At 43.7% G+C, this 23,875-nt stretch overlaps 3 protein-coding genes across 3 annotated transcripts in view; all 3 read right to left on the minus strand.

Annotated features, from left to right (window-relative positions):
* On the minus strand, nucleotides 1–17,208 carry LOC137534501 (zinc finger protein 691-like). The gene is made up of 5 exons (XM_068256027.1): nucleotides 17,131–17,208; nucleotides 7,520–7,703; nucleotides 7,303–7,400; nucleotides 6,920–7,196; nucleotides 1–2,034 (listed from the first exon to the last, which is right to left on the minus strand). The coding sequence occupies exons 2-5, from the start codon at nucleotides 7,650–7,652 to the stop codon at nucleotides 1,352–1,354; spliced, it is 1,191 nt and encodes a 396-aa protein (XP_068112128.1). The 5' UTR covers nucleotides 7,653–7,703; nucleotides 17,131–17,208; the 3' UTR covers nucleotides 1–1,351.
* Nucleotides 615–1,175, minus strand: LOC137536813 (gastrula zinc finger protein XlCGF57.1-like). The gene has a single exon (XM_068259010.1). It carries the CDS (start codon nucleotides 1,173–1,175, stop codon nucleotides 615–617), a length of 561 nt encoding a protein of 186 aa, XP_068115111.1.
* Nucleotides 16,057–23,875, minus strand: part of LOC137534489 (gastrula zinc finger protein XlCGF57.1-like) — a 12,013-nt gene continuing 4,194 nt past the window's right edge. The window contains exons 3-5 of the mRNA XM_068256007.1: nucleotides 23,512–23,609; nucleotides 23,126–23,402; nucleotides 16,057–17,667 (exon numbers count right to left, since the gene is read on the minus strand). Of these exons, the coding sequence (XP_068112108.1) occupies nucleotides 16,697–17,667; nucleotides 23,126–23,402; nucleotides 23,512–23,609 (1,346 nt within the window). The 3' untranslated portion in view covers nucleotides 16,057–16,696. The remainder of the gene's footprint in view (nucleotides 17,668–23,125; nucleotides 23,403–23,511; nucleotides 23,610–23,875) is intronic.

Raw genomic sequence — 23,875 nt, forward strand, 5'->3', positions numbered from 1 at the left:
TTCAGGTAAACAGCAGTTCTTTAATGTCTAGTTAGAGCATTCAGAGATTCAACACATTTTATATGTTGTTTTAATGAAAGGATGATACATCAGTGCAGAAATATGTATAGAAGAAGAAAAAGCATTCCGCTACCACAACTGAAACATTCAATATGGACATATGTGAACAGATTCTACAGATAACATGGGTCCAATCAACATGTCCTTTAGTCCGTTTCCAGCACACAGTCCATTATCTGGCTTAGTGTGAGCATATCCTGAAGCGTTTATGGCACCTTTAACAGACTAACGGACGCTCTCCTGCGTGTAAGAAAGCTTCTTTTTTTCACTGAAACATTTCTCGCATTCTAGACAGGAAAAAGGCTGCTCCCCAGTGTGACTTTTCTGATGTACAAGTAATGTTCCTTTCCGAAAGAAACATTTCCCACACTGTGAGCTGGAAAAAGCCCATTCTCTTGGTGACTTCTCTGGTGTGTAAGAAACATTTCCTACACTATGAACATGGATAAGGCAGCTCACCTGTGTGCTTTTTTTTGGTGTTTAAGAAGATCTTGTTTCTCAAAATCACAGTTCCAACACTCTGAACAGGAATAACATCACCTGTGTGATATTTTCTAATGTCTTAGAAGATCTCCTTTCCGACTGAAGCATTTCGCACATACAGAACAGCAAACAAAACGGTCGCCTGTGTGAACGTTCTGGTGTCTAACAAGTTTAGCTTTCTCATAAAAACATTTCCCACACTCCGAACATGAATAAGACGGCTCACCTGTGTGTGTTTTCTGATGTACAAGTAGTGATGCTTTCCAAAGGAAACCTTTCCCACACTCTGAACATGAATAAGGCCGCTCACTTGTGTGCGTTTTTTGGTGGGCAAGAAGATATCTTTTCTCAATGTAACATTTCCCACATTCTGAACAGCAATAAGGATGCTCACCTGTGTGGTTTTTCTGATGTCTTAGGAGATCCCCTTTCTGTGTGAAATATTTCCCGCACTCTGAACAGGAATAAGGCCGCTCACCTGTGTGAACTCTCAGGTGTACAAGAAGATTTATTTTCTGAATGAAACCTTTCCCGCATTCTGAACAGGTATGCGGACGCTCTCCGGTATGACATCTCATGTGTAACAGAAGCTCTCCTTTATCAGAATCAGAATTGTTTATTTCGCCAAACATGATTGGTCATGCCCGGAATTATTTTTGGCACATACATATAGCTCGGGAGAAAGACATATAAAGGGGACATATAATAGAGAAATGGATCGATGTCAGCAACAGCAGAAGCAATCAATTGCATTACATTACATTATATAACATTCTAGTCTGTTAATTGACCCCGAGATGACCAGTGGTTAATCTTGTGGGCTGGGTGGTTCGGTCGACTGTTCGGCCATGGCCCGGCTTGTTCCACCGTTTGTTAGGGCTTGCACCGATGGAAGTATGTGGAGGGAGTTTAAGTAGCTGACCGCCGATGGGAAAAAAGAGTTCCTGTGTCTAACAGTCTTTGCGGGGATGGCTCGAAGTCTCCGGCCTAGCGGAAGCAAGCTGAAGTATCGGTGGCCTGGGTGTGAGGGGTCGTTAGCGATCCTCAGTGCCCTGGATTTCAGTCTTTTGTTGTACAGTAGTGCAAGTGAGGGGAGGGGGCACCCAATGATCCTCTCCGCTGACCTAATGACCCTCTGTAGTTTGAGCTTGTCACTGGCGGTGGCTCCAGCGTACCAGCGTACCAGAGTGAAACATTTCCCACACACTGAACAGCAGAAAGGACGCTCTCCGGTGTGAATTCTCTGATGTACATGAAGAGATGTTTTCTGAGTGAAACATTTCCCACACTCTGAACATGGCCACTGTGGCTTGGTGGACTGCTTTTTCTGGTGAGCAGTAAGTGATGCTTCAGGTTTTCCGCTGTGATGTGTATTTCCAGTAATACATTTTTTTTCTGTAAAACATTGTGTGATGCCATTATCTTCTGCTGCATCATCCAGATGTGACATCCGAGATTCCATTGTATTGCTCCCAACATTGTCTCCCTCTGCTGGAGGAAAATTATACCATTCTATTTAGTATAGTCATAGATATGGCACAACCAAACTAGCTATTGGACATTGGGGAACTGTGATGTCATTCATATGTCATGTAATGGAGTTGGACCTTTCATATGGTATACAGAATCTCCTCCTCATTTGTTGGTACTATGATGTTATACTGAGGAATGGAGATGGGCCTTTCATATGGTGTACAGTATCTCCTCCTCATTTGTTGGTACTATGATGTTATACTGAGGAATAGAGATGGGCCTTTCATATGGTGTACAGTATCTCCTCCTCATTTGTTGGTGCTATGATGTTATACTGAGGAATGGAGATGGACCTTTCATATGGTGTACAGTATCTCCTTCTCATGTGTAGGTACTGTTATAAACTGGTATATATCACCTTGCTTCGACACCACCGTCTCACAGACTGTGAGATCACTTGACTCTCCACACAGCAAACGGGAGATAGACTTTCTCAGGCTTCTTCAATGTTTACGTTATTTATTCAGGAAACAGGAATACAGATAGATCATCATATCCTAGCCACGCCAATCTTCATGTTGCGTTACAAGCTCGTGATTAGACTCCCTACGGAAGTCAATCAGGTACCTTCTTCCTAACTACGTTACACTAAACTACCTATGTACAGCATCCATTATATCAGATTACAGAAAGGAAGAACATGCTTAGAGGTCCCAGTCGGCCTTGCGAGCTAGTGCGGAAGGGAGAAGCAGAAGTGAGCTCTCATAGCTCCCTCAGCCTTTAATACCGACTAGGAAAGAGTTAAATATGACATCATCTTCGCCACCCCCTAGATCAGTCTATTGGTGGACCCACTCTTGGTGTCATCATACCCACCTACTTGATTAATAATCAATGAGGCATTTGGCCTATATGCAGGAATGTGGATGTTTAGTAAATATGGCTGATGTTTACTGTTCTGGTGGTGGTACATGCCCAGGTCATGGAGACCTGCGGCCTTGTACTAGAACAGCTTCTTGGTATGTTCTAGTTCTGCTGACAGAACTGCAGATTTTCTCTCTAAGAGAAAATCCCCTTAAAGGGCCAATCTGCACTCCAAGCCCTTTTGACTAACTCAGTCCAAATAACTGAGGCCTACTTAAATTATAACAGGTACTATGATGTTATTCTGAGGATTGGAGATGGACCTTTCATATGGTGTACAGTATCTCCTCCTCTTTTGTTGGTACTATGAGGTTATACTGAGAAATGGAGATGGGCCTTTCATATGGTGTACAGTATCTCCTCCTCATTTGTTGGTACTATGATGTTATACTGAGGAGTGGAGATGGGACTTTCATAAGGTGTACAGTATCTCCTCATTTGTTGGTGCTATGATGTTATACTGAGGAATGGAGATGGACCTTCATATGGTGTGCAGTCTCTCCTCCTCCTCCTTAAGCAGCTCTTGTGGCTGCTTAAAGTGACTCTGAGACAACTAATATTTATTTATTTATTAATTGTATTTATAAAGCGCCAATATATTACGCAGCGCTGAACATTAATTTAGGTTACAGACAATATTTAGGGGTGACATACAGCAATATGACAATACAGGAATACAAGAAAACCAGATCACACAGCACAGTATTAGTACAAGGTAATGCTTAGTCAGTCACTGGATGGAGCATGGAGATTAGGCAAGTTAGGTTCACTCAGATGCATAGCATGGGTTCACAGTAATGGAGGTGCAAGATCAGGTAGGACACAAAAGGAGGAGGACCCTGCCCAAAGGCTTACAATCTAGAGGGAGAGGTAAGGACACAAATGGTAGGGGACCAGAGTTCAGCTGTAGGTTTAGAGCACTTGTGAGGGGTAGTAGGCCAGAGTGAAAAAGTGAGTTTTGCGGGCTTCCTTGAAGATGTTGAAGGAGGGGGCTGCCCTAATGGGTGGAGGTAGGGAGTTCCATAGTGTTGGAGCAGCTCTTGAGAAGTCCTGGAGGCGTGCATGGGACTGGGTGATGCGGGGGGCGGTTAGGCGAAGTTCATTGGAAGAGCGGAGTGAGCGGCTTGGTGTGTACCTCTGAGTAAGATCGGAAATGTAGGTTGGACAGGTTTTGTGGACAGATTTGTAGGTCAGACACAGTATCTTGAATCTGATTCTGGACTGGATAGGAAGCCAGTGGAGGGATTCTAGGAGGGGATCTGCTGTGGTGGAGCGATGGGAGCAGTGGATAATTCTGGCTGCCGCATTCATGATGGACTGCAGTGGGGCTGTTCGGGTCATAGGGAGACCAGACAGCAGGGCATTGCAGTAGTCAAGGCGGGAAATTATGAGGGCATGGATGAGGAGTTTGGTGGTGGCAGAGGTCAGGAAAGGGCGAATCTTACAGATGTTACGAAGGTGGAAGTTGCAGGACTTTGTGAGGTTTTGGATGTGGGAAGTGAAGGAGAGTGCGGAGTCCAGGGTGACACCCAGACAGCGGGCTTGAGAGGTAGGGCGAATGGTAGTGTGGTTAACAGTGACATGCACATCTGGGAGGATCGTGGATGGCCGGGGTGGGAAGATCATAAATTCCGTTTTGTCTAGATTTAGTTTCAGGAACCTAGCAGACATCCAGGAGGAGATGGCGGATAGGCAGGAGGAGACCTTGTCCATAGTAGTGGTGAATATGTCAGGGGTGTGGAGGTAGATCTGGGTGTCATCTGCATACAGATGATAGTTAAAACCCATGGAGGAGATAACCTTGCCAATGGAGGATGTGTATAGGGTGAACAGTAGGGGGCCAAGGACCGAACCTTGGGGGACTCCCACCGAGAGGTGGTTAAGGGTGGATGAGGACTCATTGAAGGTGGTCGTGAAGGAGCGGTTGGAGAGGTAGGATGAAAGCCAGGACAGGGCGAGATCGTGAATGCCCAAGGACTGGAGGGACTGGAGGAGTAGGGGATGATCTACTGTGTCAAAAGCTGCTGACAGGTCAAGGAGGAGGAGAATGGAGTATTTACCTTCAGCTTTAGCTAAGGCAAGGTCGTTGACCACTTTGGTGAGAGCAGTTTCGGTTGAGTGGGCAGGCCGAAATCCAGATTGGAGTGGGTCTAGCAGTGAGTTGGCATTGAGGTACTGGGTCAGGCGTTTGTGAACCAGACGCTCAAGGAGTTTTGAGGCAAAGGGGAGGAGGGAGATAGGACGGTAGTTGGAGGGTAGCGAGGGGTCGAAGATTTATACATACCTGGGGCTTCCTCCAGCTCCCGCCGCACCGATCACGCCCACGTCATCTTCCTCCACCTTCTCCTTCTCCCATTATCAGCCTCGTAAGTTTGGTCAGTCGGGGCCAGTAGGCGCATGTGCAGTGTGGCTGCGCCCCCCCCCCCCCCCCCCCCCATATCTCGCTTTTGCGGCTGGGAGTCTTCTGCTCCTGTGTAGTAGCACTGTGCAGGTGCAGAGCCCTCCCAGACATGGGCGCGCTGTGGGGTGCACGCACTCAGCTGGGACACACATGCGCAGTGCGCCCCGACTCACCACAGACCTGGGCTGTTAACAGGAGACAGCGGAGGAAGATGGCGTGGGAGTGATCGATGTGTAGGGAGCAGGACGAAGCCCCAGGTATGCATAAATCTTTTATTGTTAGTCGTCTCAGGTTCACTTTAAGCCTGATACGTCTAAAGACAGCTGAGCTCCGTACCTTGATTGGCAGCTGACCCTCTCATCACTGTGAGCCAATCATAGAGATCAGGAAGTGAAACATTATAAAAAGGCTCTGGTCCTTAAGGGGTCAGAGCCTCACAGTCCAAAATGAGTTAGAAGGTCTACAAGATGGCAACGGAAGGGTAGCCATGGCAAACAGGGCTCCGGCCCTTTTCCCCTCTTTCCCCCTCATGGACTCCCCATGAGTTGCTTTACACTGAATACTTGGAAAGGCCTTCTGTTTTAATAAGGCAATACTGTACAAAGCAAATTATTTTCAGTAGTGGGGCTTTTAGTTCTCTTTAGCCCACTGCAGTGGTGGTCTTAGTCTTAGTGGCCTTAGTTCTCCATGACGTTAATGGCTAACACATCCACCTCAGAAGTACTATATTCCAACATTTCTTAACCTCCTTGCCGGTCTAAAAAATCCGGCAAGGAGGCAGCGCCGCACTTTTTAAAAAAAAAAAAAAATTTTAAATCATGTAGCGAGCCCAGGGCTCGCTACATGATAGCCGCTAAGTGGCGGCATCCCCCCACCCACTCCGATCAGAGTATGCAGGGAATCCTGTTGAGAACGGGATTTCCTGCAGGGCTTCCCCGGTCGCCATGGCGACCGGGCGGGATGACGTCACCGACGTCATAGACGTCGTGACGTCTTAGGGAACTCCGATCCGCCCCTTAGCGCTGCCTGGCACTGATTGGCCAGGCTGCGCAGAGGTCGGGGGCGGCTCGGCGCGGCGGGTAGCGGCAAATCGGCGGCGAGCGGCGGCGATCGCGACCTACACGCAGCTAGCAAAGTGCTAGCTGCGTGTAAGGAAAAAAAATTATGCAAATCGGCCCGGCGGGGCCTGAGATATCCTCCTGCGCAGGTTACCCCGAACTGAGTTCGGGATAACCGGCAAGGAGGTTAAAGTACATCTAGATATTTAGTGTACCCGAGTCGGCAGATCACTGGCCGAGTTCATTATTCTTTCCACTCACCCCTTCACCGCGTGACGTTAATTGTATGCCAAACTTACTCTCCGTCCACCCGCATAGCAACAGAATATGCCACTAGCGGTAAGTCTGTTGGGTTGGCCCTGCACTATCACCTGAGAGATCGGGTAATGATCCCTCACAGGTGACATTCCTTTACAGCAACCTTCCTCAGTCATTGACTTAATGTCACCAGTACATTGTCCAGTGTGCACATATTTGAGAGGTAACAAAATGTTATTTAAAAAAAAAAAAAGAGATTTACCCCAGCTTTTTAAGTCTTCATCTTCCTCTTTAATTGTCCTCATAACGTCACCTTCCTTGGTAGACTGCTGATCACTCATCACATATGTCTCTTCTTCTTCCTTTAGAATTAACGTCATGATGTCACCCTCCTCCATAGGCTGCTGATCATAACCCTCAGAGATCTCCTCTTCTTCCTCTTTAATTGTCCTCATCATGTCCCCCTCCTCCATAGACTGCTGGTCACCCGTCACATAGGTCTCTTCTTCCTCAGGCTTCATGTATCTCAGCTCTTCTGCCTAAATACACAAAATAGTAAAGCTAAAAATAAAATCTTCCAGGTGAAGAACATAACCTCAGATTGTCTGAAGTAACTTCTAGCTCTAGATATCAAGTTCCACCTACCTGATAATGGTGGCGGGTGGTGAGATCTTCCTGTGGACAATCCCAGGAATAAAGAGGACCTGGACATCTCTCTGGTGGGTTTCTGTAACTGGATCCCTCTGTAGGAAACACACACTGACTGAATACATTGTTGCTATGTATTTATCACATGATGGGGGATGTAGGTGAACCCTCTGCATTGCTCTGTCTTTTAGAAGAAATAAAAGTCTCTTCTTACCTGGTGATGTGAAGGGTGGCTGATTCTCCATCATGGCATCCTTATAAAGCTCCTTGTTTGCTTCTGCACACTGCCCCTCCTCCACCACATCTTCCTCTTTCTTCTCTACCTTACAGCCCTTCACACCTTCCATTACAATGTTCTTGTTCTGATCCTTCTCTCCTTCCAGATGCCTCCCCTCCTCCTGCAATGGCACAGTGAGACATGGAACAGGGACAGGGTTTGTAATAAAGTACAGAATACTTCAGCAGGTAGATGAGATTTTATTCCCAAACCACAAGTTCCCTTCACATATTTCTATCACCATATACAGTATGTTTATATACTAGTATTTTATTATAGAATTATTGCCAACTGCTTGCAAGCACAGTTGACCTGGAATAGTGTATCTCCCTTTCACAAAATGTGTTCTGCATAATAAAGTCTCAATGTTCTGATCTGAAGACAGGTCCACTATTTTTTTCAGAGCTAGAGTTACCCTTATCTTCCTTTATCAAGCTATGGGAACCACCCTTTAAATTCATAATACTTCAGTACAGCTTTGCCAACTTAAGGCAGCTACAGGGGACAGATACAGACCAAATCCAGGAATCAATTGATCACTCATATGGAATTAATGGTATAGTGATTGATTTACTATCTTACACAACTTGAACTGCTGTCCCTGCTAGATCTACACCCCTCAATGCAGTACAAAGCTTCTCCCCTATCCAGCTTCTTTTAACACTAGCCCCTCCCCTCACTGCTCCTCCCCTTGCCAGCTTGGCAAATATTTACAACTGTGTCTGCCTACCAATCTTTCAACTGATAAACTGAAAAATAAATCTGTAGTCGGGCTTATTAGGGTCAAATTGGCCACATGGGTGATGCTGAACACAGTGCTCTTGATAATGTGTGAGTGTGGTGATGACATTAGCGTGTAAGCTCCTCTGGTGCAGAGATGGTGGGAATGGATCAGTGATCGCTGTACAGCATTGTGAAATATGTCAGAGCCATATAAATGTGAAATATTAATAGTGTGTTACAGTGGTGCAGACAGAGTGTAAGCTCCTCTGGTGCAGAGACTGATGGTTATGGATCAATGATCTCTGTACAGCACTGAGGAATACTGTATGTCAGCACTATATAAATGTATAACAATGTGCGGGTGTCAGAAAATCATATTAATGCAGAGAAATAATCCCCATCTTGCTTTAAACTGATTATATATGTGTTAAAATGTTCTGCAGATTATTTGAGTTAATTTCATGATTTTATGATTATAAGCAGAGTTCTTCTTTAATCAGTTAGATTGTTGGTTAGAGTAACCCTTAATATAATTTTCTTCAGTAAGCTGTTTGTTCCCTGTACAAGGTTATGTTTATATTAAGATAGCACTGGAGAAATGTTTTGACTATACTCAGTTCTGGCTGCAATGCAATGCGCTTATGCAAGGCCAACCACATGCACTACAGAAGCTAAGCCTGCTATACGCTGATATACTGTATTAATGCTGTATAGAGATCATGTATAGTGATCATAGAGTTATTAATTAATGAGTTGATCAATGATAGATTTATATAATAAGGTAAATAAGTTTGCTTTCTATATATGTTAGCATGTTATTAAAGTACATGGCTGTTTGTTATGAATATCAAACCAAAACAATAAGCCATGTGATCAAGACAGCACAACCTGTGACCATAGGGGGCGTTCAGGAAATCCCTGTTAATTAATGATGTACCAAAGAACATGCCAAGTTCCTAGATTAAGTCAAGAACATACGCATATATCTTGGCGTCCATCAGATCCAGAAAGATGTCATAAGGACAGCACCTGGGTCATCACTTGTGTCAAATGATCTAATTAAAATGTTATTGATGTAATTTTGATTAGAAAAGATGTAGATTATACTTACATAAATAAGCCAAGTAGCGTCATATATGTACGCACCTGCTCAGATAGCCCGATAGTTAAAAATGTCACAAAATGTTAGCATGTACCAGTTAAAAATAAGTTGGAGTTTTGTGCGTCACCATAAAGTCCCCTAACAGACGCCATCTTAGAAACTTTACAATAAAAAGCCCTGCCAGGCTGGTATATTTGATCATTGAGCCTGAAACTCTACTGAGATCGATTGAGGCCTAGCAAGAGACTATTTTCCACTGTGATTCTAGAACACAAGAGAGGTAATATGCATTATTCTTGGTGAATTTATTGACAATACCTTATATAGACGTTAAAGAATTGTCATTTCAAACTTCAGCAGTTTTTTAAGTTTTTTAGATAACTTTTTTTTTATGCTATTCTTCATATATTCCTGTATATATGCTTTATCTATTTTTTATATTAATATAATTTTATAAAACTCAACAGATGACTGTTGCTTATTTTTTCCAGAGGTAAACCTGTTAACCTATAAATATTCTGTTTATAGTGAGCTACGCACCGACTACTGACTAATATTGATTATGACGACTTTAAAGAGACACTGAAGCGAGACTAAATCTCGCTTCAGCTCTCATATATAGCAGGGGCACGTGTGCCCCTGCTAAAACGCCGCTATCCCGCGGCTAAACGGGGGTCCCTTCACCCCCAACCCACCCCCGCAAAAGTTGGTCGGAAAGTTGGTCGCTGAAATTGTCTTCCTGGAGGCAGGGCTAACGGCTGCAGCCCTGCCTCCAGTCGCGTCTATCAGACGCGCATCGCCGCCTCTCCCCCGCCCCTCTCAGTGAAGGAAGACTGAGAGGGGCGGGGGAGAGGCGGAGATACGCGCTGACAGACGCGCGTGGGGCAGGGCTGCGGCGGTTAGCCCTGCCCCAACCAGGAAGCGCTCCCCCGCATTACGGAGGGGGTTTGGGGGGACAGGGACCCCCGTTAAGCCGCGGGATAGCGGCGTTTATGAGGTCTGAAGCGAGATCTATTCTCGCTTCAGACTCTCTTTAAGGCTGGCCCTTTAAGTAGTTGGTAGTCATTTAAGGCAGATATCGATAAGATATTTGACACGGGTGTGGAGAAGGCATTAGAGTGTAAGCTCCTCTGGTGCAGAGACTGATGAGAAGGGATCAGTGATCTCTGTACAGCGCTGTGGAATATGTCAAAGCTATATAAATGTATAACAATAATAGTGTGTAAGTGTGGTGAGGACATTAGAGTGTAAGCTTCTCTGGTGCAGAGATGGTGAGAATAGATCAGTGATCTCTGTACAGCGCTGTGGAATATGTCAGCGCTATATAACTGTATAACAATAATAGTGCATGACTCGGGTGAGATTACAGTGTAAGCTCTGGTGCAGAGAAAATGGGAAGGAATCGGTGATCTCTGTAGAGCTGTGGAATATGTCAGTTATATAAAGGTATGATATTGATTGTGTGTGAGTGTGGTGAAGACATTAGAGTGTAAGCTCCTGTGCTGCTGAGACTAATGGAAAGGGGTCAGTGATCTCTGTACAATGCCATGGAATGTCAGAGCTATATAAATGTATAATAATAGAGTGTGACTGTGGTTATTTTCGTGTAAGCTCATTTGGACAGAGAATTTTTATTTATACTTCTACTTTTATTTATACTTTTTATTGCTACTGTAAATGTATTATACTACTAATAGTGTGTGACTGTGGTGAGGACATTACAATACAATACACATTACAATACAATAACATTTGTAAAGCGCTTTTCTCCCATAGGACTCAAAGCGCATAGCTGTATCTCAGATTAATACAGGGTTTCAGGCTGGGTTGTGTTACAGAGGAGATAGTCAGATGTTCATGAATGCCAGACTGAAAAGGTAGGTTTTCAGTTTAGACTTAAATGCTTCCAGGGATGGGGCTGTCCTGATTGGGTGTGGCAGGGAGTTCCAAAGTGTAGGGGCAGCATGACAAAAGGCTCTGTCTCCAAAGGTTTTGAGGTGGACTCTGGGGGTGACCAAGGTGTTACGTCCATTTGATCTAAGATTGTGGGGGGTGTGATGTAGTTGCAACAAGTCCTTCAGGTATCCAGGGCCCAGATTGTGCAAGGATTTGAATGTCAGTAAGCCAATCTTAAACAGAATTCTCCATTTTATCGGTAGCCAGTGGAGTAAGCTCAGGGTTGGTGTTATGTGGCAATGGCGGGGTTGGCTCGTTAACAGCCTTGCGGCGGTATTCTGTACTAATTGCAGGCGGCGTAAGTCTTTCTTATGCAGGCCTGTGTAGAGGACATTGCAGTAGTCTAACCTTGATGTGACGAAGGCATGAACTAGGGTTGGAAGATCCTCTGAAGGAATTAGGTGTTTAATCCTTGCAATATATATAATATATATATATATATATATATATATATATATATATATATATATATATATATATATATATAAATGTATAATAATAGAGTGTGACTGTGGTTATTTTCGTGTAAGCTCATTTGGACAGAGATTTTTATTTATACTTATACTTTTATTTATACTTTTAATCGCTACTGTAAATGTATTATACTACTAATAGTGTGTGACTGTGGTGAGGACATTAGAGTGTAAGCTCCTCTGGTGCAGAGACTGATGGGAAGGGATCAGTGATCTCTGTTCAGAGCTGTGGAATATGTCAGAGCTATATAAATGTATCCTCTATAATAAAACCCGTGTCCCTGTGTCACGCTGTCCCTGTGTAGCTAAGTCTGTGCATTTTGCTACTGCGCATTTGCGCAGCATGGACCCAGCCTCACAAAGACAGGAGGATGGGGCCAGGGAGCCGGGCGGGCGTGAGCGGGCGGACAGGTGTGGGTGCGCAGTATCATGCGGTGGGCGGCGGCAAGAATCAGACCTATAGCCCCTTTTTAAACGAGCTTGGGTCTGCTAGTAATACTAATAATATATGTGGTGCATAAATGATGGGAAGGGATGAGTGATCGCTGTACAGAGCTGTGGAATATGTCATATAATAATAATAGTGTGTAAGTATGGAGGGGACATTAGAGTGTAAGCTCCTCTGGTGTAGTGTTCCTAGTGGTTTACCCCGAGCTGCTTGGTTACTCTGTTGCTCCTCTGGTGTACAGACTGATGGGAAGGGATTGATGATCTCTGCATAAATAGCAGCAGCTGGTGGTGACGGGCGAGAGGTCACGGAGTGGAGGTTACTGCCTGGATGTAAATAATAGTATCTTATTTCCCGATGCCAGTTCTAGCAATCGTCTCTTGTCTTTTCCTCACTCCTTCTAAACTCAACTTCCTGCCTTTGCTCCTTAACTCCCTATTTTTGCGTTCTATTTAAAATTATATGAGCCTGCCACCACATGGACAATGGAGGAACTGCAGTCAACATAACTTCAGTGTGAGTGTCTACATGAAATCTCTCACATTATTAATAATAAAATAATTCCTGCCCTCTTTGATGTCACTAATACTTAAATTATTTGTCATTTATATTCTAGTAATGTTGAAATAATTTGACGCCCTCCCCCCATAAATTAAAAAAAAAAGCCCTGAACGTCTTGTAATAAACCTAAAATATTTTCTGCAGCTCTTTACTATTATTCCTAAAGTTTGTTATAAAATATAGTAATTTCTTCACCCCCTTTTGTCACTCCTACAATAATTTCTTCCCGTTTACTCTTTAATCCTAGATAGAAATGTAATCCTTTAATATCTTCTGCACACTATTCTATTAATTGTAAAAAATGTTGTCCTCACGTCAATTTTTCTTATCTGCATTCTGTACTTCCCTCCCAGGAATACACAGATGTTTCCTCTGAACAGGATAATGAAGGAGCTCACAAGAGGCCCTGTCATGCTGACATAAGGCTTTACAGCAGGTCCATCAGCGCAGCACGTGGCAATTATTTCTGCAATAATTCATCTTCTTGTTCTCCTCAGGGCAGGTTACCCCGCCATGCTCTCCCCCAAGAAAGAAGACCTTGTGGTTTCAGTGTTTGTGTTATAAAGTGGGATGAAAATCCCATACCTGCACTGTGCTGCAATCACAGTATGGCAGTCACCCCACATATGAATTGCGGCAATCACTACACATATGAAGTGCCTCAGTCACCCCACATATGAAGTGTGGCAATCACCCCACAAAGAAAATGCTGGGGGACTACTGCAGGAACCTCCCCTCCTGTTCTCCTCATCACTGGTGGGCCAAGCCCTAGTGGTCGTGACCTGGTGGGCACCAGGCAGCAAAGTAGTCCATCGTCCACTAGGGATGATGGCCCATTACCTATTACCTTTTTACACAGACAGTTGCCAACACACACAAAAAAAAAAAAACAGTTGCTGCCAATTTGAGTTCTGGAAAGGTCTCCTTGCTACATCCAGGCAGGGATATCACAACGTTTACAAAGAATACAGCAGTTCAGGTAAACAGGAGTTCTTTCATTTCTAGTTAGAGCATTCAGAGATTCAACGCATTTTCTTTTAGATATTGTTTTAATAAAAGAACAACACGAGAAGTCCACAGCACCACGTCAGTAATGTATAGCTCTTTTATTAAAAGAAATACAAAGAGATAGCCATAACAGCGACAGACGCTGTTTCGGACAAAGTCCTTCCTCAAGCTGTATCAGGCTCTCTCTGAAATACAATCCAATTGCTACTCCTATATATACTAGCTGTCAAAACGACATAACCAATCAGGATGCAGGGTATATGGAGGACCTGATGGGGAACTGCAAGAAAGCCAAGTAAGCTACACCCACTAAGATGAAGAGCCAATCGCTGTCAGACCCAATAATTCAAATATTTGAATTATTGGGTCTGACAGCGATTGGCTCTTCATCTTAGTGGGTGTAGCTTACTTGGCTTTCTTGCAGTTCCCCATCAGGTCCTCCATATACCCTGCATCCTGATTGGTTATGTCGTTTTGACAGCTAGTATATATAGGAGTAGCAATTGGATTGTATTTCAGAGAGAGCCTGATACAGCTTGAGGAAGGACTTTGTCCGAAACAGCGTCTGTCGCTGTTATGGCTATCTCTTTGTATTTCTTTTAATAAAAGAGCTATACATTACTGACGTGGTGCTGTGGACTTCTCGTGTTGGACTTTGCTGACCCTCTGAGGGCTATTGGGTCTTTCCACTCTAGCACACGTCTGTCCCCATTCGGGTGCTGGTCTATCCAGTTTCTATTAATAAAAGAACAATACATCAGTGCAGAAATATTTACAGAAGAAGAAAAATAAATATTTATTAAATAAAGTTTATACAACAGAAATACATTATAAAAGAATAGGAAATTACAGATAAAAAGTACACAAATATGCACCCGCTAGGTGTTAGTACAGTGCAGCATATGGATTACGTATAGATCGGACCAGTCTGATAATGCAGAGTCACCAATTTCTTGCATTGCTTTTTGGTAACAAGGCTTTTTAGTTACTTTCAGTCTCCTGTGAAATCAAGTGGTTGTGATTCACACAAAAACTGAAGTAAGTGGTACGGTATATGGAGGCTGCCATATTTATTTCATTTGAAATAATTTCAGTTGCTTGGCAGCCCTGCTGATCTATTTGGCTGCAGTAGTGTCTGAATAACACCAGAAACAAGTATGCAGCTAATCTAGTCCAATCTGACAATTATGTCAGAAACACCTGATCTGGTGCATGCTTGTTCTGGGTCTATGGCTAAAAGTATTAGAGGCAGAGGATCAGCAGGAGAGCCAGGTAACTAGTATTGCTTAAAAGGAAATAAATATAAATGAATATGCTATATGCCTCTCACTTCAGTTGTCCTTTAACCAGGTGCTCTGTGCATCCCTCACAGGTGACTATAAATAAAGCTTTTCCATCCAATTACAGCACCAGGACTCCTCTGAAGCCTGATTAGTTGGCTTTTGTTTACACCATTCATTACGTTGCTGCACAAGTGATCTCAGGCTGCCTCGAGTATGAAATAGCAGAGCCTTTCATTCAGACTAATGCTGCAGGTTTGGAATGGGGGGGGGGGGGGGGAGTTTCAGGGTTAAATACTTACTTGATCAAACATAATTGGGACTCAGGAGATGCTCCACCCCTCTCCTTGGGTGCGCAATCACAGCCGTGTTTCTGAAATCTGGCTAAGCTTTTTGGAAACCTCCACCTGTGTTGCCATGGCCCGCCCCCAGCTTCGCAGCCATCAATTAGGCTGAGGCTGCTGAGCTGGGGGCGTGCCGCAATGCAGATGGGTGTGGCCAGAGCCTCGGACATAAATTTGAAAAAAAAATTGCAACGGCTGCAATTCCGACAGAAAAGGAGATTCCGCTACACCAAATGGCTGGGTGAAAAAAGTCTCCATTTATTGTCACATCAGTGGATACAAAGGTTAAAAGCTCACGCGTATCGGAGCTCACAGCTCCTTAATCATAGCTATGATTAAGGAGCTGCGAGCTCAGATACGCGTGAGCTTTTAACCTTTGTATCCACTGATGTGACAATAAATGGAGACTTTTTTCACCCAGCCATTTGGTGTAGCGGAATCTCCTTTTCTGTCGGTTGTATGAGTTCCATGGATCCCCGACTCCCTTTTGGCTTGCTGTAGGTGGTTGCAGCGGTCCTCTTCCTTGTTTCCTGGCTGCAATTCCGAGAGGGTCAGAGCGATCACCTGTCAGGAAAATTACCTAGCATGAGGTAAGCATTTAACCCTGAGACTAGGATTTAACCACACATGTGCTGCTTTCCACTTATTTGTTATAGCAACGGAATGCAAAGTCACGTTTTCTGGTATAGTATCAATGACATGTCCGTTACTATGGACACTATGGATATAACGACGGCCACAATGGATTGTACATCACATCCATTGTGACTCTCGGCGCAGTGGGAACCCAGCCTAAGGTAGAGCTTTGCATTCCACTACCGCAAATTGACACATTCAAAATGGATATACGTGAACAGATCCTGTAAATAACATCGGGCCCATCAACATGTCTGTTTCCAGCAAAAAGTCTATTATCTAGCTTAATGTGAGCCTACCCTGAATCATTTACAGCATCCTCACAGACTAACGGACGCTCTCCTGTGTGACTTATCTGGTGTGTAAGTAGGCTTACTTTTTCACTGAAACATTTCCCACACTCTGAACAAGAAAAAGGGCGCTCACCTGTATGACTCCTCTGGTGTGTGAGAAGTTTACTTTTCTTAAAAAAACATTTCCCACATTGTGAACAGGAATAAGGTTGCTCACCTGTGTGCTATGTTTGATGTATAAGATCACCTTTTTGAATGTAACATTTCATTTCCAACACTCCGAAACAGGATTAAGGATGTTCACCTGTGTGATTTTTCTGATGTCTAAAAAGATCTCCTTTCTGACTGAAACATTTCCCACATACTGAACAGCAAAAAGGACGGTCACCCGTGTGAACGCTCTGGTGCCTAACAAGTTTACCTTTCTCAAAGAAACATTTTCCACACTCTAGACATGAATAAGGCCGCTCACCTGTGTGTATTTTTTGGTGTGTAACAAGATTTGATTTCCAAAGAAAACATTTCCCACACTCTGAACATGAAAAAGGCCGCTCACCTGTGTGTGTATTTTGGTGTGCAAGAAGATGTCTTTTCTCATGGAAACATTTACCACATTCTGAACAGCAATGAGGACGCTCACCTGTGTGATTTTTCAGGTGTCTAAGGAGATCTCCTTTCTGTGTAAAAGATTTCCCACACTCTGAACAGGAATAAGGCCGCTCACCTGTGTGAACTCTCTGGTGTATAAGGCGATCTCCTTTCTGAATGAAACCTTTCCCACATTCTGAACAGGAATAAGGACGCTCTCCAGTATGACTTCTCATGTGTAACAGAAGCTCTGATTTCTGAGTGACACATTTCCCACACACTGAACAGCAGAAAGGACGCTCTCCTGTGTGAATTCTCTGATGCACACGAAGAGAAGTTTTCCGAGTGAAACATTTCCCACACTCTGAACATGACCATTGCGACTTGGGTGACTGCTTTTTCTGGTGCGCAGAAAGTGATGCTTCAGGTTTTCTGCATTCCGGATGTGCTAATCTTTGATATTCTGTATGTGTGGCATGATGTGATGTACTAGAAGATTCCTCCAGATTAGATGGATCTGTTCCTCTATCTGTATTCTGACCCCTGTGTTGTGTATTTCCAGTCATGGAAATTTCTTCTGTAAAACATTGTGTGACACCATTATCTTCTGCTACATAATCCAGATGTGACCTACGAGATTTCATTATATTGCTCTCAACATCGTCTCCCCCTGCTGGAGGAAAATGATAACATTATATTTTGTGTAGTCATAGATGTGGCACAAACAAACTAGCTATGGGATATTGTGGAACAGTGATGTCATTCATAGGTCATGTAATGGAGATGTACCTTTCATATGGTGTACAGTATCTCCTCCTCATTTGTTGGCACTATGCTGTTATACTGAGGAATGGAGATGGACCTTTCATATGGTGTACAGTATCTCCTCCTCATGTGTTGGTACTATGATGTTATACTGAGGAATGGAGATGGGCCTTTCATATGGTGTACAGTATATCCTCCTCATTTGTTGGTGCTATGATGCTATACTGAGGAATGGAGATGGACCTTTCATATGGTGCACAGTATCTCCTCCTCATTTGTTGGTACTATGATGTTATACTGAGGAATGGAGATGGACCTTTCATATGGTGTACAGTATCTCCTCCTCATTTGTTGGTACTATAATGTTATACTGAGGAATGGAGATGGACCTTTCATATGGTGCACAGTATCTCCTCATTTGTTGGAACTATGATGTTATACTGATGAATGGAGATGGGCCTCTCATATGGTGTACAGTATCTCCTCCTCATTTGTTGGTGCTATAATGTTATTTGTATTAGACATAGGTCTTCACATGACCAATCAATTGATTATCTATCCGCACCACACATGAACCACACTGTGTGCGCAGATGTATCAATTGCTTGTGGGCCTTAAACTCAGATACCTAGATCTGCAAAAAACTCCCACAAAAAAGAGTTTACACCAGGCCTCGCTTTGTCATGTAAAAAACTTTACGACGGGGGTGGTATACATGGTGACCTGCCCCTGTGGCCTACATTATATTGGAATGACTACTAGGATGTTCAAAACTAGAATATTAGAACATATGTCGAATGTTAAAAATAAAAATGAAGAGAATAATGGACCGTTGAGAGACCATTATCAACAACATCATGGGGGAAACTTCAAGGGTAGCCTGGTTAAAGTCTTGACATCCATAGCTAAAGGAGCAAGAAAAGTGAGTATAGAGAGGGAACTTCTCCGTAAGGAGACTATGTGGATATATAAATTGGGCACACTTTCCCCTAATGGCCTTAACTCTGAGATACATTTTTCAGTCTACCTGGACCCATATTAGCCTGATGTAAAATGTAATGTGTCCCACTCCACATATAGACAGGTGTTGTGAGCGCTAGTTTCAATTTTAATTGAATCTAATTTATCTACTTTTGTTTTGGATATATGTATACTTTTTGCCTTCTCTGTATCTATTCAAATCCGCTGGCAATATATATGGCCCCATAGGCAGTGTACACACCGCGCATAACATGAAATAATGTCTGTGCCCTACCTGCTGCATAGCCAATTGGAGGTGGTGACGGGAGCGAGCCAGAGACATATGGGATGAAAATATTCCCTGATTTGAAAGGGAACATTGCTTTAAATGTATTTATACACAGATCCGGCTAAAGGTGTCAGGGTGTATGAATCCAGGTATGAATGCAGATCTGGGCATTGTAGCGCTGTTATTCCTATTTCCAATCGAGCCTGGAAGTCACAATGTAAATATAGGTATAAATACAAAAAAATCCTGAAAAGAAAATATAAAGTATAGATATGCGTCATCCTTCTATCATATATGTGAAGTTTGCTACATACCCTGAAACCTGCGGAAAGCATGTATAAAGGCATCACTGAAGTCTGGGCATCTTTGCCAGTAACAAAGATGGCGCCTCTGAACAGGTCAGGTGATCGTTGCCTGAATATAAAAAGGACTGACCAACCCTCTTCTCCTTAAGCCACACCCTGATGAAGCCCATTGGGCGAAACATGTAGGTGGGAGGAGCTACAGGAGGCCGGCCTCGTCCATTGCTTTGATTCCACACCGCTCCGAGAGCGTTTCCACCACCGTCACCGCTGCTATGCGGGTGCGCTGACCGAGCGCGAGTGGCTCTTCACTATTACCAGTGAGATGGTATAGCGGATGCGAACCTTGTATGCTGACAAGCTCACAAGCTCAGGTCCAACACAAGCTGACTGGGACACGTAAGACACAGGGGCGCAAATCCCCGCTTAACAAAATGGAGTATATGTCATGCTGTCATGCTGCTGATGCTTTGCTGGCTTTACACACGCTTGTGCTCTAACTACCTGTCAACCTACTGATTCTGTAAACTGCACTCTCAGCTGATGATTGATGGACTGTTGTGCTGCGCAATGTTGCTATCTGGCTAAATCTGTGACTTTTGCAAACCTGCATGCAATGGACTATATACCTCAAGATCTGCACAGCCTGCATTAACATTCGTTTTGGAATTGTCCATACGATCCAATTAAACACTGGCAGTGTAGGTTAGTGTAGGATGAGGCTTAGACAAGTTGTACTGACAGAAGTGGCTCCTTAAAGCAAACAGTGAAGCAATTAGGTTCCCCAGAGATGTGTGGCCACACTTTATGCATCTAGCGCTAATTCTCACTGGATGAATGCCATGGATGGTTGGATGTGAAGTATGTGTGGATGCAGGGACTGCTGAGCTAATCCTTGTGATCCGAGTGTTTTTAAGATTTTATTAGATTTCTTCTGAGTCAGTTTGTGATTGCTGTAAATTTTCTACAATAAAGTTTTTTACATGACAAAGCGAGGCCTGGTGTAAACTCTTTTTTGTGGGAGTTTTTTGCAGGTGCTATAATGTTATACTGATGAATGGAGATGGGCCTTTCATATGGTGTACAGTATCTCCTCCTCATTTATTGGGAACATGGTGTTATACTGAGGAATGGAGATGGGCCTTTCATATGGTGTACAGTATCTCCTCCTCATTTGTTGGTACTATGATGTTATGCTGAGGAATGGAGATGGGCCTTTCATATGGTGTACAGTATCTCCTCCTCATTTGTTGGTACTATGATGTTATGCTGAGGAATGGAGATGGGCCTTTCATATTGTGTACAGTATCTCCTCATGTGTTGGTACTATGATGTTATACTGAGGAATGGAGATGGGCCTTTCATATGGTGTACAGTATCACCTCCCCATTTGTTGGTACTATGATGTTATACTAAGGAATGGAGATGGGCCTTTCATATGGTGTACAGTATCTCCTCCTCATTTGTTGGTACTATGATGTTATACTGAGGAATGGAGATGGGCCTTTCATATGGTGTACAGTATCTCCTCCTCATGTGTTGGTACTATGATGTTATACTGAGGAATGGAGATGGGCCTTTCATATGGTGTACAGTATCTCCTCCTCATTTGTTGGTACTATGATGTTATACTGAGGAATGGAGATGGGCCTTTCATATGGTGTACAGTGTTTCCTCATTTGTTGGTACTATGATGTTATACTGAGGAATGGAGATGAACCTCTCATATGGTGTATAGTATCTCCTACTCATTTGTTAGTGGTAATTACTTTTTGGCCAGATCTGTCACAGTGGCTGACCACTGCTACTGCACAAAAGAGAAGGTGTTAAATATTACCCAGTAATGTCTTGGAGAACCAGAACCACTAGGAATCGTATATAAGGACATGATTTCCATATTCACTCACTGATTGAAGTGATACATGGAGGTAACTTCCTGCTCCTCTGTTTAGGAAAGCAAAACTCAAGTTAGATTTAAAGTGCCCATAGATGTAGTGATGTATGGGCAGATTTTAATAAAAGACAGATCTGTCTCTGATAGAATCTGATTGGAGAGAGATCTGTTGGATGCCCGTACACTGCAGGCTGATTCCCAATTGATTTTTAGCATGAAATCTTTCAGGAACCAGCCTTGTAACACCGCCTTGCCAACCCCAGCTAATGTCCCCCAAATGTTATATGTGCCCCCGGTGCCCGTGCGTGAAAATACTTTACCTGTCCACTGCTGCAAGTTGTCCGCTGTACTTCTGCATTGGAGCCCCTTGTGGCAGCAGATGTTATAGCACGTGGAGCCCATGTGTGACTTTCCACACACACCTCGTGTGCTGGTTTGGCGATTTGGGGACGACCGATGCAGAGTGTTGGCAGTACTCTCACCTGTCGCATGTCCTCCTATGTCCCAAGCTTTACATGCTATTAAGGTCAATACAGACCTTGTAGCAGGGCCGTGGAGTCAGAGTTGGAACAGTTTATAGGTTCCTTGAGTCGGTGGTTTCATAAACGGAGGAGTCGGATAATTTTTGTACTGACTCCAGAGCCCTGCCTTCTAGAGTGAGCTATAAGTCCTATTAGATGTGGACATGTTTTCTTCTTGTTTTTGTGGTCCAGGCAAGATGAAAGAAAATGATCTCTTGTGACTTCTGCAAACCTGTATTTACTTTAGGTAGAAAAATGGGGTCAGGTATAAAATGAATGAATGAATCGTAAAAAGTGCCATGAATGGATCTTAGATGAATAGTCTCAATCTCTCATTCTTTTCTCGATGAGGTAATAGAGGTGATGAAAACAACTTTAGGAGTAAGGTATTTTATTGAAGTCTCTATCAAGTGGTTCGAAATGGGCTTTCATTATTACGCAAGAAAGAACTCAAGGGGGGTCCACCTTAGAGGGAACTGGTCTACTCTTCTCCACATTGATCTGAGGAATCTCATAGTAAAATCATCCATAGCCAGCTTGATATCTAGAAAAGTAGAAAGGATGGCCACCTGAATTCAAAATACTGGTGGCATGTTCTTTATCTACTCCTTCCTGAAGCAAATACAGGATAACTGGAACACTGACAAACCTTTTATTTGTCTCCATGAACAAAATACCTTCTAAGATCTTTCATGTGACAATCTTTTTTTTATCCCTTAACCAATTCAGGACCGCGTCTAGCTATAACTATGCCACCCTTGTGGCTGCTTAAGCCTGATGCGTCTAAAGACAGCTGAGCTCTGTACCTCCGTCCGAGAAAAATAATAATAATTAAGAAAAAAAGATTTACTTACTTCCTGTGCCCTCGCCACAGTTCCACTGCCAGCCGGTGGCCTGGGGTCCCCTCCATTGCAGAGGCCAACCTTGCCAGGTCGGCATCTACTGCACCTGCGCAAGTACCACTCGCAATCGCACTGACGTGGTCTAGAGTGTTCTGTGCAGACACAGTAGATGCCAGTTGGCATCTGTAATGCAGGGGACCACAGGACACCGGCTGGAAGTGGAGCTGTGGCAAGGGACATATCGGCTTCCAGGGCCTGATGGTAGCCCTATATAAGTAGATCTTTTTTTGAAAAGAAAACCCTCTAATTTGTCCTTTAAGGGGCCAAAACCTCATGGTCCGAAAGGGGTATCATAATTCTTTTGGAACAACCTCTTTATCCGAGGTGATCCCTGTCAATGGAGTAGAAGGCCTGAGAGATCGGGTAATGATCCCTCACAGGTGAAATTTCTTTACAGCAACCTTCCTCAGTTATTGACTTAATGTCACCAGTACATTGTCCAGTGTGCACATATTTGATAGATAACAATATTTTATTTTTAAAAAAAGAGAGATTTACCCCAGCTTTTTAGGTCTTCGTCTTCCTCTTTAATTGTCCTCACGACGTCACCTTCCTTGGTAGACTGCTGATCACTCATCACATACGTCTCCTCTTCTTCCTTTATAATTAACGTCATGATGTCACTCTCCTCCATAGACTGCTGATTATAACCCTCATAGATCTCCTCTTCTTCTTCTTTAATTGTCCTCATCATGTCACCCTCCTCCATAGACTGCTGATCACCCATCACATATGTCTCTTCTTCCTCGGGCTTCATGTATCTCAGCTCTTCTGCCTAAATACACAAAATAGTAAAGCTGAAAATAAAATCTTCCAGGTGAAGAAGAACATAACCTCAGATTGTCTGAAGTCACTTCTAGCTCTAGATATCAAGTTCAACCTACCTGATAATGGTGAGGGGTGGTGAGATCTTCCTGTGGACAATCCCAAGAACAAAGAGGACCTGTACATCTCTCTGGTGGGTTTCTGTTACTGGATCCATCTGTAGGAAACACACACTGACTGAATACACTGTCTCTATGTGATTATCAGATGATGGAGGATCTAGGTCAGGCGTGGGAAAACTTTAAGCTGCCCGGGCCGCAGGCACTTACTGGCGGCATGTCACATAATGCCACTGTTGCCTTGGAGACCTGAGTCTGGAAGTGGCAATTAGGCAAGTTATCCCTCTTGCCACTCTGCAGGGAGGGAAGGGGGAGGACAGGAATCCGGACGTTACAGCACGTGTGGACTGGGTAGGGCCCGGGG

Source organism: Hyperolius riggenbachi, chromosome 10, assembly GCF_040937935.1.
Source record: "Hyperolius riggenbachi isolate aHypRig1 chromosome 10, aHypRig1.pri, whole genome shotgun sequence".
In the NCBI taxonomy this organism is placed as follows: Eukaryota; Metazoa; Chordata; class Amphibia; order Anura; family Hyperoliidae; genus Hyperolius; species Hyperolius riggenbachi.

Coding starts and splice junctions, on each gene's coding strand:
- LOC137534501 (XM_068256027.1), bottom strand. CDS start 7,652: ATGGAAGGTGTGAAGGGCTGTAAGGTAGAGAAGAAAGAGGAAGATGTG. Junction 7,401..7,519: donor GCCACCCTTCACATCACCAG/GTAAGAAGAGAC, acceptor TGTTTCCTACAG/AGGGATCCAGTTACAGAAAC. Junction 2,035..6,919: donor TGAAGACTTAAAAAGCTGGG/GTAAATCTCTTT, acceptor ATTTTCCTCCAG/CAGAGGGAGACAATGTTGGG.
- LOC137536813 (XM_068259010.1), bottom strand. CDS start 1,175: ATGTTTGGCGAAATAAACAATTCTGATTCTGATAAAGGAGAGCTTCTG.